Raw genomic sequence first — 17,955 nt, forward strand, 5'->3', positions numbered from 1 at the left:
GTTTAGAAGAAATCATATTTGTGTTTTCTCCAACTAAAATTATTATTAACATAAAATCCCAAATATTTATTTTCGAAAACCTGCGAAAGCGACAAATTTTCAAATACTATAGAAGCACTATTTACAACTTTTCATTTCCTACTAAAAATTATATAACTTGTCTTAGAAGTATTAACAGCAAGGTAAGTCAAGGAGGTAAATACCAAAAGGTTTTTCAGCGTTTGGTTTGCTTTATCCACTATTTCTTCCAGTGATCTTGCAAAAATCATCAAAGCAGTATCATCTGCAAATGCTGTAACAGTTGCTTCAGGCATGTAGAGTTTCAGAGTATCGACGCATACGAGAAAGAGTAACGGATCTAGGACTGACCCCTGTGGAACTCCACATTTTACAGGATAGACTCCACTAACGATGTCACCTAACATTATCTTAGTTGACCTTCCACACGAATATGATTTAAACCAATTTAAGCAAACATCTTTTATCCTCAGACGAGACAGGCAACACAGTAACAACTCAAAATCCATAGTGTCGAAGGCTTTTTTGAAGTCGACAAAGATCGTTAAAGGAATGAGACCTTTTTCTAGAGCTCTATTGACTGCATCCAGAAGTCGGTGAACAACATGGCTAGTAGAATGTTTACTGCGGAATCCAAATTGGCTGTCACACAATACTCCTAGTTTATTCAAATATTCATAAAGTCTCCCGTGAAAATGTTTCCGATGGAAAACCAAGTAGCAACTGAAACTATGGCTCTAACGTATATCCTTCTGCTCAAATATTGCTCTGACGGTTCATCGACTTGCCTAATTATGCATTATGAAAAGTTTGTCGTGATTGAAGAAACATTTTGCTAGTGTATAACACTTACACTATGAACGACATTGTGTCCTTTGATTTGAAGGTATTCAGGCTACGGGAGTTTGTTCAGGTTTTGATATATATGACATATAGCCTTGATATACAAGTCTTGTTAGCATATACAAGTCCTGTTATATTCATCATACTGATTATGACTTCGATAATATGGGCCTAATTCAATTTACTACACTTTTGAATCTCATTATGACAAAAGAGATGAAAACTCAGAAGAGAATTTCTATGCTGATAATGAATTGCAGCCAAATAGAAATAGGTATATTACTCTTACAGATAATTCAAAATGGTAATCAGAAATGTTCCTGCAGTAGTAAGAGTTCCATTCTTTGCGGTGCTTAATGATCACGGTGATTATTACTACTGTCTTCTACTTCAATATACACCATATCGCTCGGAAGTTAACTAATTGATGAATACGTTATCAAAGAATGGGTTGATCTCGAATCCTCCACATCTGAAGAAGAGCCGTCAAACCATTGTACTGTGACAATTGTCTATACCAAAATGTTATTTTGATTCTGATGTCTAAGACGTGGGAAAAACGTGTGAAAACATACCTTTCGTAGAATTGAGAAATGATTGAGTTTTTCGCCCCCTTTATTTGTGCTGCGGGAGCAAGACTTTGGGTTACCAAATATGTAACTATACCGAACTGTATTTTTCGTGAAAAAAAAAACAGCTAAAAGTTACAATGACATTTTGTCACAGTCAATGCCTAATAAAACTAAGGAAAAAGAACTAAATACATCAAACACGGAAACAAAGTGTGACAAAACAGAGGAGCATGAGAATGAAGCGACACAGGAACGAAGGAGCAAAAGAGCAAACTCAGGAAAGAAAAATACAGAAAATAACATGAGAAAATACACAATCTTGAACACAGTAAAGAAATAACCAAGGACACAGTAATTTGGTCATAAAATGACCCATAAGATAACATAGTATTCACAGGATGGCAGGGCAGCTAACCTTGTTGATTGCGTTATTGTAAACTGAAGACTGGCAGGATCGATAAAAGATACTAGGTTATATACAAATCCTGTTATTGATGTTAAAAGTAAAGATAGCACTGATCTAGTGGTATATAGGGCTACTTTAATGCTGAAGTTTCGAAAGATTAACTACCTTCCTGGAAGCTATGACGTTGGTAGATTCCAGGATGAGTTTTTAAGATAAATTTCCAAGGAAGGTTTTGAATATTAAACTAGAGAGTCTAAAGTTGGAAAATTTAGAAGATCGAAATAATAATTAAAGGAAATATATTTGAAGTATCAGATTGCGTCTTAGGGATTGAAGTTAGAAACGTGGCAAAGAATATTAGTGGAAATGTTTTAGGTCTAGTATAGAAGAGAAGGGGCTCGTAAATTGAGAAAATGGCTCTTATACCATTTAGAAAATTAGTAGCACTGCCCTCAATTTTCAAACGTAGACGTTTAAACTCTATGGTCAATTGTTAATAAATCCTACCTGTCAATGAAATAAACTGTAAATATTGAATGAAATAGTCTAGTTGGGAGAGTGTTAGACTAAAGATCTAAAGGTCCCATGTTTGTTTCCGTGTTTTAACAGTTTTCTTGTTTTTAGTAGCCTCTTTATTCATTATGAGCCCTGCAATAAATATTTTTGGAGGAAATCACTTAGTCTTGTTAAGGTTTAGAAGGTTTTAATAATGGAAAACCAGTCACTCATTTTATGCCTACAAAGCAAATAGTTAGACTATTTTTAAACGTAGATTTTCAAATTCAATAGTCAGTTGTTGATAAATGCAACATGCAGAGGCGCCATTTCAGCCAAACCTTAGGATGGGCAAGCAATCGACATGGGCCCAAAAGCAGGAATTTATAAGAAAAATTCCCTCTAGCTTTAACCGAAAAAAAAACTGCCTTCTGTGGGAGTTACCATAAAATTAAGGAAATGATCTAAATTGCTTTGCCTTTCCTTCTCTCGCTCTTATGCCATAGGTTCGGAAAAGGCCAGATATCTGAAGAAAGCAAAAACGGTATGTGCGATGTTAAAAAAACAGCCGTTTGGGAATCTTCCACTTTTCCGAACCTATAACTTGACGAAAGCCGAACCTCTGTAGAAACTCACGCTTTGACTTAAGTCATTTCGTTTAAAGTCAGTGAAAGCAAAGTTTCTAGTAGCTCATGCCAAACCTCCCTTCCCGCAAAAAAAAAAAATTCCTGGTGATGCTCATGACCCTTCCCCCAAATTTTTTAAATCTTTGCCAGTAGGCATGGAAATTTAATATTTTATACAACAAAAAAGCAATTATAGTAGACCTATAATTTCCCAGAAATGTAGAAGGATTAGAGATCAACTTTTACAGTGAATTCATGAAAATGGGGCATTGTTGTCTCTGAAATTGGAGAGTATGATATTTTTGAAATTTACGATAAATTTAAATCGATTGGTTGTGTCAGACTCCACAATCAATGTCTTTATGGTACTCTTTGGGATAATATTATTGTCTTACGCCACAAAATGACAGAAAATACTACTTTGTTTTGGAAAAATCTTTTCTAGTTAAAAAAAGGAAGAACGTTCGATTTCTTTTTTATTGTACCTTTTTCTGACATTTAAAGTAAAAAGTTTTAAATTTGGCATTTTTGTAGGTAAGAGCTAGAAACCTCCACGAATAAGAATTCTAAGATAGCCTGTTGATATAGAACCGCTGATTAGCTTTTGGTGGAACCTTCTGGTTTAAACAGCAATAATACCACAGTATGCCCTATCCATCCTTAGTTAAAATTTGCAGTCAATAGTGCAGTCAAATATATATTTCCAAGCAACTGTAATATTTCAAAATTACAGTCAGCACCACAGTAAAAGTATATACCAGTAGCGAATGTTTCTCCAAACATGACACACATTTCACAGCGCGCAATTTGGGAAGCTCCTAGACCGTTAGAGCCGTAATTTCAGTTGCTACTTGGTTTTCAATTGGAAACATTTGTCATTACGCGTGCGCGAAGGCGAGGTCATGAAGAGTAGTTTAGCTTGTGTTGTTGTTGATGTTTGTTAAAAATCTTCAATGGCGAGTATAGAACTTGTCAACCTGTTGAGATTGTCCATTTCAGGCTTGTTTCCTGTGTTTCCTACTGTACTGCGTTCCACTGTAAATAATGGTCGGCTGTAATTTACGCAAGTATTTCATAATCGTAAAGCAGTACTTCAAAACCAAACATAATTTAAATAAAGAACAGCAACCTTTTTCTTTGAAAACGAAAGGGAAAAACGACTATCTAAAACTTTAAAAGTCATTAGTTCGTTAGACAATTAGCTATTTGTCCAATAGTTTCAATAGGTTCTGTATATATTACTCATAATATCAATAAAACTCAGGCTAGCTCGGTCAGATAGTAATGCATGTATTATTTGATATAGACAACTCATATTCAATTAACACAGTTGTTGTTTTCAATACAGCATAAAAAATCACAATATAATGTGAAAATATTAGTGAAGATTTCTTATTGGTTCCATTTTATAAGGGTTTTAAGCTTCATTAAGACTAGTCCAGAACACGATGAAGAAGTAAAACAAGACAAGCAGAATTAATATTTAAAAAAGTCAGCTCAAGCATAAAGTAAACAAAAATTACTTGAAGAGGTGAACATTTTTTTTAACAGTAGAGTAAAGATCGGGAAAAATGAGTTTTCTAATTTTAGGTTAAATACATAAACAAATGTTCGTGGTATAAAATAATTTGTAATACTCCAAAGTATATAAAACTAAACCAAGATTGTGGTTGAAAACATGAAATACAATGAAAAACAGTGAAAACATATTTAGAAAAAGTTGAACATGTCAGACTTTGTTAAAGCCACCCATAAAGATTTTCAATCCGTACTTTTAGATCTAAGTACAATATTTTATGTTTAGACGTATTATATAAAACTTTTTATACTTTGTTCAACCTTAGCTCAACCAGAACTCAAGCATAATAGTTCAAGGACTAACCTTCTATTTTGATACCATGTCTTCACCTGTGTCTCCGAAAGGTTTAAAACGTCTGCAACGTCACTTCTATCGGCAACAGATAGGTACTTTTGTGCTCTGAAGCGCCTTTCCAGAAAAGTAAGTTGAGAATGCGTGAAAGCTGTCCTTCGCCGTCTAGGCTTTCGATTTGAATCACAAGCCAAAATACTACTTTTTTTAAATGGAGACCAACGGTGAACCAATTTCTTGTCATTCGGACTCTCTGTAAGAATTTAATTTAATCGTATTATTTTTCTTCCAAAAACTCTAGTTTTCATTCGCTACAAGAGCTTTGTAAATAGCGTAGATAACTTTCGATTAAAATTCATAAAAGTGGCGAAACTTAGTTTCCATCTAAACTGATGAAAATTATTATCCAGCTTTGAACTAGTGATAATTAGGTTGAAGCATTACTGCTATACAGACCAAAGCGTCAGAAGAAAATCATATTTTAAAAGAAATAAAAAAAAACAGATTTTATGAATTTGTTTTAGAGAAATGAAGAAAAATCAGTTTTAACCATCCCCTAAATAAGAAATCTTATGTCTGTTAAGCTCCCCCCCCACCTTCAGAATATAATCATCTAGCGGTATCAGGTTACCCCTCGACAATAAGAAAAAACGGACATACTTGCCAAACTATGCATATAACAAACAAATAAAGTATGTCTGTAAATATGATGTTTCATTCTTCAATCAAGAGTTTTGGATTTGTAAAGGACCATTTCATTGAAAAGAAGTTAAATTTATTTTAATTATTTTTCATTTATTCTGATTTAACAGTTTTAGTTTTATAAAGCTTCAGGATATTAAAAATAGTTTGATGTGTTTAGTAAATTTTTGTTAGAAACTGAACAATTCTGTAACCTCTAACCAAACAACTATTTTCTCAGTTTGTATATATAAAGTATTGAAACAGATTATGCATAACAATTTTCTTATAAATTGTTATACATATTCAAGGGCACTGGCAGAAAATTTTCCGGGGGGGGAGACACCAAAATAGCAGCGGTGGTTGGGTGATAGTTTAGGTGGTTTAGGGCACCAAACTGCGACTTTACTCCCAAGAGAACAAATTTGCAATCAATTTAAAATTCTGAGAAGCTAATTGATTTAAAAGTATCAATAAATATATTTTAGGCTTCTCGGTTGCAAAAGAAGTAGTGCCACACAGTGGCAGTACTAGATTCAACCAAGTCGATTCGCTTTATTGTATTTGTAATGAAATTATGTTACGTTTGATGATCTGTAATTGCGTATCAGCTATAATGAGGGGAATGTGATTCATTGTTTAGGGGGGGGTAGGGTAGATTCCTAAAAGTATATTTTAATGGACAAACTGCTTACACTTCATGAGGCTTCAGATAAATGTTGAAAGAGGAAGGGGGGAGTAGGTATTAATTAAAATTTTTTTCTATACAGCTAATATGTTACATTACCATATCTACCAGTACAGAGGTGGAAAAGGTGAGGCAGGTCATCATCAGCTCCGCCATGAAATTTCTTTGGGGTGACAAATACTGCTAGGAACTTAGTTTTCAGCAACTTTCAATGGTAATATTTTTTCTTTTTCTATTTATATGAAGTACTTCAATGCATTTAAAAAGAATATACGTAATGCATTTATCGATAAGAAAATCTTATTGAAGAGGTTGTGATGGCTTAGGTTATGTAGAAGATCAATAGTATCACAGAATTCCCATCCATACAAACAATAATACTCCTTTTCATGAAACCAAAATTCTTTAGTAGTAATAATAACAAGGACTTTTCGCCAAAATTACTATTCGTCGCCAATTTTTTACTTATATTCAAATTTTTTCCAAAATTGAAATTGCAAGTCTAAACGTAGGACGGTACTAATCAACGTACAATTGTTGATTTACACATTTTAAAAGCAATTAACCAGGGATTTAAGGGGCCAGTACCTCAAATTATATCTTGGTTAGGCCTGGGTATGATTTGGAAAAAAATCAGAAATTAAATAAAAAGAGAGCTTTTCAACTGAAAGGAAGGAACAGATTTGGAACCTATTTGAACAGACCATTCTTTGTGTGAAGGGGGCTGTCTCCTCTATAGCTCTTTACTCTTTACTGTGAAGTTTGGCTTTTTCCCAAATTTTAAAAGAAAATTGGCAATTGTAAAAAAAAATATTTTTCAAAGCACTAAAAAACTTATTTTTAATGAGCAAGGTGTCGAGAAGGGAGCAGTCCCCCTTATATACAGAGTAATTTATTCTTGTTTTAAGTTTTAAAATTGCTCCTTACTTTAATTGAAAAACCTTTTCTATTTGTTTAATTATATTTCATGAAACTGTAAAGTCTTACCAATGCAATACTTTTGGTGACGCAGAAAAAAACGATCAATATTTCAATAATCTCTGTTTGGATTATGATGGGTAATCGAACAGTTCGTGGTAATGACCTGTAACTTTACTTACAGCGACCTGGGTCGATAGTAAACAAAAATCTACAAAACGGAGTTTTGATTGTAATAGATATATCAAAAGAATTGACTTATTATACTAATTTCCAATATATTAGTTTCATTAAGTTTAGTCTTACCTATCAAAAGCTATGAGTATGAGAAAATTTGTCTGATTTTCGGAAAAAGGGGGAAAGACCCCCTTGAAGTCATATAATTTTAATGAAAATCACACCATCAGATAAAGCGTATCAAGGAACCCTACTGTAGATGTTACAAGCTTAGATCTGCAAAAATGTGGAATTTTGTAATTTTTACCAGAAGAAAAATCACGGATGCATGTTTATTTGTTTTTTTGTTGTTTTTTTTCCCTAGGGGTGATCGTATCGACCCAGTGGGCCCAGAACGTTGGGATAGGGCTCATTCTAACGGAAATAAAAAGTTCTAGTTCCCTTATTAAGTGACAAAAAGATTGGAGGGCAACTATGCCCCCTCCCTTGTCAATTTTTCCCCAAAATCGTCCGATCAACATTTTGAGATAGCTTTTTCTTCAGCGTAGTTGAAAGGCCCAATAACTATGCCTTTGGAGACAAAAAGACCCTCTACAGTCCCTGGGGAAAGATTTTTAAGTTATAAAAATCGTCCTTTGTTTTATTTGTTATTGGGAACTATGCATACATTTTTCGGCTGGGGAGGGGAGGATGAATCTTCTGCTGGGAGAATTTTCAATGGAGATTATATTTTTCGGTGGGTGAAATTTCCCGAGGTGAATTTGCCTGAAATCATATACGAAATTTCTTTATATGTCTTGCTTTCTCTTTGCCGATTCAATTTTATGCGTGGAGATATTCAGGGTAATTGTCCGGGTTAAATTTTCGTCAGGATTGAATTGCCCAGAGGATATTTCTATGGGGAGGGGGATTTATCCGTGGAGGTGGAGCCAGGTATCCTGGTGTTATTTAAAAAACGATCAGAAATAAAAAAAACAAGTTTTTTCAACTGAAACATTAAAACTTGAAACGCACATAAATTATTACGCATATGAGGTGGTTGCTCCCTCTTCAACATTTGCTCTTTACGTTAAAATTTAAATTTTGTCCCCATTCATTAAAAACGACTCCTAAAACACAATTAGAACAATAAGTAACTTTTTTTGAAGTGCCGAAAAACTGCAGAATTTCTGTTCGTTTTAAGTTATAATGTTGTTCCTTACTTTCAGTTAAAAAAAACTTGTTTTATTTTCTTTATTTAATGAAGCTTAGAGACAAACAATTTTCTAAATACAATGGGAAAAGCATGTCAATTAAAGTAGAATTATTTAAAAATGAAAACAGTAAGAAGTTACAAAAAATACACAAAACAATGGCCTACATACACAAACTAAGATCTAAACTCCCAGCATTCAGTTCTGTTGAGCAATGCTTATGCGTTGGACGGCAAGGTTGCCAACTGGACACATTCTATGTCCAAAGCACACATTCCTATGTGCCGGGACACAATGGCATAATAAGGCAAAAAGGGGACATATTTTTGAAATTTGGGACATAAAAGGGACATAGTTTGCAAATTTATGACATAAAATAGAATATTTCCCTGTTGTATTAAAAATGTCATTTTTCACCAAATTAGTGCTAAAAATACTTATCTAGCACTATATATTTACTGAACTACTTACTTTCTACTATTTTTTTTACGTTTTATACTGTATTTTTGGGAGTTGCTTGCTCTTTCCTGCAGATAACTATCTGCAAATACTCTTGATATTCTTTTCAAGTTGGTATTTTTTCATCTATAAACGATTTTATTTCTCCTTGCTTTTACGCTACAGTCAGGATAATAACCAAGCAGGCACCTTTTTCGTTAACAATGGCTTCCGACTTCCAGTAGTCAGGCCAAAACATCTATCTATTTATCAAGTATTACTAACTGAAAATCAAAAGTTAACAAAAGAAAATAAATTGGATTTTTGATGATCTGGAATTAATTTTGATATCAATAGATGTACCAAAAGAATTAGCTGAATTTGCTGATTCCAAATATATAACATTCATTAAGTTACCCATCAAAGACTACGGGCCTGAAAAAAATTGCCAACTTTTCGGAAAAGGTAAAATTACCCCCTAAAAGTCAAAGAATCTTAATGGAAATCACGTCACCAGATTCAGCGTATCAGAGAACCTCACTGTCGAGGTTCCAAGCTCATTATCTATAAAAATAGGAAATTTTGTAGTGTTTGCCAGAAGAAGCCTCACGGATTCGTCTTTATTTGTCGTTGTTACTTTTTCCAGGGGTGATTGTATCGAACCATTGGTGCTAGAACATCACAAGAGGGCTCGTTCAAACGAAATTTATAAGATCTAGTGTCCCTTTTAAGTGACAAAAAAAATTGGAGGACAACTAGCCCCCGTCCCACGCCCTTTTTTCCTGAGTGTCGTTTGATAAAAATGTATGGATAACCATTTTTTCAGTATAGTTGAAAGGTACAATAGATATGTGTTTGGAGATGACATGACCTCACAGAGCCTCCAGAGAAAAGGCCGCAAGTTATGAAATTTGCCCATTGTTCAAATATAGTATTTGTTATTGGGAACATGTATGCAGACATTTTCTAAGGGGGGAAGGAGATCTTCCGGGGACTGATTTTCTACGGGAAGAATTTCCCATTGGAATGGAAGTTTCTGGGGTTGACCTTTCAAGGGGAAATTTCACATGGGGAAAATTTTCCAGAATTCGTATACGAAATTTGTGTTATTTTTCTTACTTTCTCGTTGTTGATCCCATTGTACATGCGGAGACACTTTGAGGGAATTGTCAGGCGGAAGTTTTCAGCGGAGTTGTAATTCTCTGGGGATCTTTATGGGCGGGGCTTTTCACGGGAAAAAATTTCCATGGAGGAATTATCACCAGGAGAAATTTTCCATTGAAAATTTCTGGGTGAGAAACTTTCCAAGGGAAAGGGAGAGGTTATTTTCCACCCAGGGATATTTCTCAATGACCTTAAAAAGGATCAGAAACTAAATGAAAACAAGTCTTTCTTCAAAAAAATTGTGCTAAGGAGTATTTTTCAGCAAAAATTGTAAGCAAAAAATTTTCGGGGAAGAATTTTGCAGCAATGATGGAGTTGTCCGGGGGTAATATCCCGGCGGAGGAATTTTACATGGGAGGAACTTTATATAGTGGAATTTTTCGTGGGGAGATTTTCCACAGACGGGTGGATTTTCTGTGATTATCTGAAAAATGATCAGAAAAAAAAACCAAAAAAACAACAAGTCTTTTCTACCAGAAGTAAAGAGTGTTATTCAAACTTAAAATGAACAGAAATTATTCCGTATATGACGTGGGCTACTCCCACCTCAATACCCCCCTCTCTACGCTAATGTTCGACCTTTTGTGTAATTTTTTAAGAACGATTTTAGAAACACCAGTGCCTTGTAATTCAATCCAAACCTCTTTTAAAAGTTCTTTAAAAGATTTTGGCGAGAAGAAAGGGGCAGCTCTTGTAACATAAGGAATAGTTTCTTTATGTTTTAAGTTTTAATATTGCTCCTTACTTTAAGTAGAAAAACTTATTTTTTCATTTAATGAATGAAAGAGTGATAAGGTTACAATTTATTTTCTACTTTTGACCAAGGCACATTGTGTAGAAAGGGTTGTCGTTGAAACTTCGAAAGCGGCTTGATTTTAAATTGAAAGCTCTAATGCCCTTTCTAAGAGTCATGAGTGAGTGGAGGGCGAACAGCCCCCCTTCCCACCCATCATTTCCCCAAACATGTCCGATGATAATTTTGAGATTGCAATTTCGTTTAGCCTATTCGAAAGGTCCAGCACTTATGTTTTATTTGTGGATGACGCCCTCCTCCCAAAAAAATTTTCAGGGCAAGGGCTACGAGTTATACTAGTTCCCCATTATTAACATATAAGATCTCTATGGAAGGGTCGGTTTAATAAACTTTAAAGGGGGCTCACTGGATTGAAAACCAGAAGTTGTGAGCAAAATGAATGAAGTTTTAGAGGTTTTGCGAGTTCAGGGTGCTAGAATAGGGTTGAAAATTAATGTGAAGAAGACTAAGTCATTAAGGCTAGGAATAAGTGAAGATGACAAGGTGAAGTTGAGTAATGAAAAGATTGATCAGGTGGACAGCTTCACTTACCTTTGTAGCATTATTAGTAAAGATTGTGGGAGCAGTGAAGATGTCAAAAGTAGAATAGCCAAGGCTCTGGGTGTTTTTTCATAGTTAAAAAAAGTTTGGGGGAATAGGAAGATAAGTCTGCTAACCAAGATTGGACTATTAGAAGCTACAGTGATGACAGTGGTAAAATATGGCTCTGAAGCATGGGCGCTCCGAAAAGCGGATGAGGATTTGCTAGATGTTTTCCAGAGAAATTGCTTAAGGATTGTTCCGAGTACCCGGCTAGCTGACCGTATTTCAAACAATAGGCTATACGAAAAATGTGGTTGAATACCGCTCTCTAGGGCTATAATGAAAGAAAGGTTGAGGTGGCTAGGGAACGTTGAGCGGATGAAGGATGACAGATTGCTGAAGATTGTTCTTTTCGGCCAGCCGTCTAGGGCTAAACGGAAAGCAGGTCGTCCTCGTCTGGGATGGGAGGACGCCATATAGAAAGATTTAAAGGAAATGGGAACTTCATGGGCGGGTGTAAATAGGGAGGCTTTGAATAGATTGGGATGGAGGAGGAGTATGCGTAGCTGTGTTGGCCTCAGGCGGTTTGATGCTGCGGTGAGTTGTTAGCAGTAGTAATAGTAGTAGTCTAGTGCCATTTTTAAGAGTCAAAAGTGGCCAGAGGCAAACCAGCCACCTCCTCCACCAACGTCTTCTTTTCCCTAGATGCATCCAACAGAAATTTTGAGATTATCATTTTGTTAAAAATGGTCCAAAGACTATATACTAATGCCATCAGCGATGATACAAGCCCTAAGACCCCGGGGACAAGAGTTGTAAGTTATGTCTCTAGGTTATATAAGGTTTTATGGAACGAGTAGTCGTATAAAGTTCAGATGGGGCTCATTTGACAGAAGTTTATTGCCCTTCATAAGAGTCAAAAGTGATTTTAGGACAAGCCCCCCCCCTCCTGTGCCTATCATTTCCGAAAACAAGCATCCAATCAAAATTTGTAGACATCTGTTTTGTTCAGCATTGTTGAAAGGTCCAGTAACTATGCCTTTGGGGATATCAGCCTCCTGATTGAAGGGTGACTCAGCTTACCTAGCGCTCTGCGATGTCGCTTGACTCCTGCATGGATGCTGCCAGGGGGACAGGGGGGCCATAGTGCCCCTGGAAATTTGGGAATATAAAGTAATTATAAGGAAACCAAAGGAAAGAGAAAATAATAGGGAAAAATCATGGAAAAAATGTGTGTTGCCCAATTTTGGCTGCCTGCCAATAGATTTCGACCCTTAATTAGGAAAATATAAGTTTTCATTTGTGACTGCGTGACTCCTTTATAGTTTTCCAGAAACATTTTTCTATATGATTTGATTGGACCAACAAAAAAAGAAAAAAAAATCAAATTCTTCATACCTTTCATAGTAATGAATGGTAAGTAAATACCGATCCTTGTCAATAACGAAGGTATAAGAGCCTTTTGATAACATTAAATCAAAGAATCAGCTTTTTATGGTGATCCTAAATATGTATTTGTTTGTTAGTAATTAGTGCAGTTATTAGTACACAAGAAAATTTGTATAATTACAGAAAACAACTTAATAAGGGCATTTTCGGTAAAAAATATGCCGTCAACTTTTGCTTGCATTGCAAGAGTACCCTGAGCTGATATATGAAGCCAACATAATCAGTAATGTATCGAATACCAGAAATAATCAGAAATGTGAACTGACTACTGAGAATTTCTGTATTTTTTCCCTGAACAGAAACGTTTATTTGGGTTTTATTATCATTTTTTTCCAGGAGTGATTGTATTTATCCAGTGGTCATTTTGAAAAAGATTATATTTTTTTACAGTTATGAAGCATAGAGATTTCAAATATATTAGGTTTTGGTATACAAAATTAAATCAACAATATTGAATAAAAAATTTTTATTTGATTTTCTTCATCTTTGTTTTAATGTTTTACTTTGAACAAACTATATTGATAGAGCGTTACTTTTTATAAATACTGAGTAGTCTAAAGGGATTAAATATTTAGGTGTTTGATAACCAAGTTCAATGCTTTCGATATTGTTAAAAAAATATCCGTTCAACACTTCGGGATTGTTCAACATAACTAAGGAGCTTGAAAATGTAGTTTGAGAATTTGTCCATTAAAATGTACTTTTTTGTGCATCTTGTAGGAAGATGCATAAGAAAGTACTTTTTTATGCATCTCATTTCGTAGGAAGATAAGCCTTAAGCTCCCACAAGTAATTTTTTACTGTTTAGATGTTTTCATGACTTTTGTGCTTTCAAACTAGTTCATTCTGTATGGATGTACTAAATGAATCTTTTTCGTTTTCAATATATTCGATGTTAACTGACCACTTTGAAAGAGGTTTTCAAGTCGTAAACAAACTAGTTTCCGAAAATTTAGGATGGACATATTATAGACAAAATATGGGCATAATTTGGCTAAAAAGGAGACATTTTTGGATGCTCAAGGGACATATTTATTGACCAAAAAGTTGGCAACTCTGTTGGACAGATATTTTTTTAACAATATCAATAGCTTTGAACTTGGTTATCAGACACCAACACATTTAATTAAATATTAAATAAAATAAAATAAAATTAAAAATATTTAATCCAATAATTTAAAATTTAATTTTGCATGCCGAAAGCTAGTATATTTGACACCTTTATACTTCATAACTGTAAAAAATTAAATCTTTTTCTAAGTGACAAATAGATAAATACAATTACTCCTAGAAACCAAAAAATGGATAATAAAACATTAAAAACGTATCCGTTCAGGGAGAAAATACAGAAATTCTTAGCATTCTCTTCAGGGGACACAGTTCTGATTATAGTGGCTTCATATATAAGCTCATGGGTACACTTGCAATGCAAGCAAAAGTTGACGGCATATTCTTACCGAAATCACCCCTTATTAAGTTGTCTTCCTTGTGTTTTCTATAGTTATACGAACTTTCTTGTGTTCTAATAACTGTACTAATTACTAATAAATCAATAAATATTTAAGACCACCATAAAAAGCTGATTCTTTGACTGAATGTTATCAAACAGTTCGTCGTAACGAACTGTAAGAAAGGAGCAACCCGGATCAATAGTAACCGAAACTATGAAAAACGGAATTTTGAAACCAACAGATACATCACAAGAATCAAATCTTACTACTGATTTCAAACATATAAATTTCATCAAGTTTAGTACCACCCATCAAAAGTTACGCACCTGAAAAAAACTGGCTGATTTTTGAAAAAAGGGGGAAAGACCCCCTAAAAGCTATAGAACCTTAATGAAAATCACACCATCAGATTCAATGTATCAGGGAATCCTACGTTAGAGGTTTCAAGCTCTTATCTGCAAAAATGTGGAATTTTGTATTTTTTGCCAGAAGAAAGATCACGGATGCATGTTTATTTTATTTTTTTCCCAGGGGTGATCGTATCGACCCAGTGGTCCTAGAATATCGTGGGAGGGCTCATAAGAATGGAAATTAAAAGTTCTAGTGCTCTTTTTAAGTGACCAAAATATGGAGGGCAACATGGCCCCCTACCACGCTCATTTTTTTCTCAAAGTCACCCAATCAAAATTTTGAGATAGCCATTTTGTTCAGCATGGTCGAAAATATAATAAATATGTCTTTTAGGATGACTTAAATCCCCCAAAGTCCCCGGGGGGAGGGCTTAAAGTTTTGAACTTTACCCAATGTTTACATATAGTATTGGTTATTGGGAAGTATACAGACGTTTTCAAGGGATATTTTTTCTGGTAGTTAGGGGGGGGGGGTCAGGGGTTACGTGGGAGGATATTTCTATGAAGGAAGTTTTCATGGGGGAAGGGACATTGCTATGAAGGGGGCTCCGGATTTCCCAGCATTATTTAAAAAAACGATCAGAAATTAAATAAAAAATAAACAAGTTTTTCAACTGAAAGTAAAGAACAACATCAAAACTTAAAAAAAAAAAATATTAAGTATATGTTTGGGTTCACCCCCTAGTCATTACTTCGCTCTTTAAGCCAAAGATTTTTTAGTACTTTCATAATAGCTATTTATTCTAATTAACGGCCTTTGTGATTAAGGGGTCATTTTTAAAGAATTGAAACAAAATTCGAACTTTAGCGTAAAGAGCGAGGTTCTGACTAGGGGGTGAACCCACTAATACACGTATTAAGAGTATATGGATATAGAAGTTCGCTACGTAAGTTAATTCGTAAGTTACGAAATTTATTACTAATAAAAACGTTCTTAAATAAAATTAAACAAATTTCGAGAAAGCCATTTAACCAAATAAAAGTAAAATTAATATGCATTTTTTTTCATGTACGGTGAGCCAAAATCAAAACCTCCATTAATTCAAAAACGTTCAAAATCAAATAAAAAAACAAGTTTTTTTTTAACTGAAAGTAAGGAGCAACATTAAAACTTAAAACGAACAGAAATTATTACATATATGAGGGTGTTGCGCCCCCACTCAACACCCCGCTCTTCACTTCACTTCACGTCGCTTCACAGTTTTTCGACATTTCAAAAAAAGTTGCTTATTGTTCTAATTAAACAACCCTTAAACAGCCCTCTGGTCTCTTTCCTTTGGTTTCCTTATGATTACTTTATAGTTCCAAATTTACAAGGGGGTCATGGTCCCCCTGGACCTCCTTGCCGGTGCCCATGTACTTAGTTATATATATATATATATATATATATATATATATATATATATATATATATATATATATATATATATATATATATATATATATATATATATATATATATATATATATATATATATATATATATATATATATATATATATATATATATATATATATATATATATATATATATATATATATATATATATATATATATATATATATATATATATATATATATATATATATATATATATATATATATATATATATATATATATATATAGTTATACTTATTACACTGAATAAGAAATGAAAATACATCAGCAACTATTCAGATTCTTTCTATCTATCTTGCGTGTGTCTCAATAAAATTGATGTGCCTTTGAACGTTCCCGAACTTAGTTTTTTTAATGTTTAATTACGTTAACCACCCCCTCAATACTATTAAGAAAATGGCGCAGTGATTCTAATTTTGAATTAGAATGTATTTAGACGGTTTGCATCTTGAACAATTATATCCATTCGCTCTTTATCAGGGAATAGATTTTAGGGATTACCAAAAATCAAATGGATTACCCAACTCATAATGGCGGTAAAGTATAAGCGAGTAGTTGCCCAACTATAAGCAAGTGACAACTATATCTTGCGATAACTATATAACTATAGTGATAACTATCACTTATCACTAACAAGTTATAAGTCTAAAATATAAGCAAGTAATAGCAAAGTGCAAGTGAAAAACAATTAGAAAAAATATATAAAGTAAAAACCAACAATAATCTTGATTAAATTCTTGTTTCTTTTTTTCGATCAATCAATGTAAATGTAAGCAAAAAGTGCAAAAACTTCCGCTTCATCAATGTCACGGAGGACATCTGCCTAATCAATGCAAGCCCTATAGGCCTCAGCTTGACTTGACTCGAGCCAACGCTTTATAGTGAAGAGGCTCACACATTTTCGATGAACTCGAAGATCAAAATTTAATTCGGAAAAGATACCACCTCATTTGAAATACTTAAGATAAATTTATGTACAACATAGAAAAAAAAATTAAATCTAATGCGCGATTCTTGGCTGATCCCCCCCCCCCACCAGCCACTTGGAAGGCTTCCTGAAAAGTCATGTGAAAAATTCCCTCTCTCCAAGGACAGTTACCTCCAGCATATCACCACTGCCCATCCAGAAAATTTTCCTCACATGTAAAATTGACAGCTAAAGGGAAACCATGAATAATTAGGAAGGGAAACCAAGAATAAGAAGGAAGGACAAAAAATTATTATTTTTAAAATAATTAGAATTCCAAATTCCCTTATTCCAAAATATAGATAGAATAGCTTTTATTAATATATTACTATGTTTTTAATTTATTTTTTCCGTGTCTTGGGTAACGGGGGTTGAGATACGAGTATAACAGAAGGTAAGATAAAGGGTAAAGAAAATAATCCGGATATATAAAATTGGTGGCAGCTGTTGGAGGGGCGGCTTTTGATGGAAGTGCACTAAAATACTGACTGGTACTAAAAAGGGCAAGTAGTTACTTCCCGTGGACTTGGTGTGGCACAGACATTTATAGCACATGGTCCATGTTCACCCTTTGTGATCAAGAACACGTCTGCTAGGTGCACGTCAGTATGTCCTGAACGGCTTTTAAGTGTTATTCTTAAAAAATTTAAATAGCATGGAGTCAAAATTCAAGTCAGAAGGAAACAAATTGAATAGGACAGGGCACCTCATTTCTAATAACTATGCAAATTATTTTGCTTATAGTTTATATTACCACACTATGAGAAATCAAAACATCACCTCGCAACCGTTATGTTCTATCATTATTTCAGAATCAAATAGAATTTTGCAGTTTCTACCTATTATTTATTCT

At 34.1% G+C, this 17,955-nt stretch overlaps 1 protein-coding gene across 1 annotated transcript in view; it reads right to left on the bottom strand.

Moving 5' to 3' along the window:
* Positions 1–17,955, bottom strand: part of LOC148956955 (barH-like 2 homeobox protein) — an 80,506-nt gene that overhangs the window by 15,790 nt on the left and 46,761 nt on the right. The window contains exon 3 of the mRNA XM_089096989.1: positions 4,843–5,083. Within this exon, the coding sequence (XP_088953115.1) occupies positions 4,843–5,083 (241 nt within the window). The remainder of the gene's footprint in view (positions 1–4,842; positions 5,084–17,955) is intronic.

This window comes from Artemia sp. Qi Xiang Cuo, chromosome 1, assembly GCF_049724085.1.
Source record: "Artemia sp. Qi Xiang Cuo chromosome 1, ASM4972408v1, whole genome shotgun sequence".
In the NCBI taxonomy this organism is placed as follows: Eukaryota; Metazoa; Arthropoda; class Branchiopoda; order Anostraca; family Artemiidae; genus Artemia; species Artemia sp. Qi Xiang Cuo.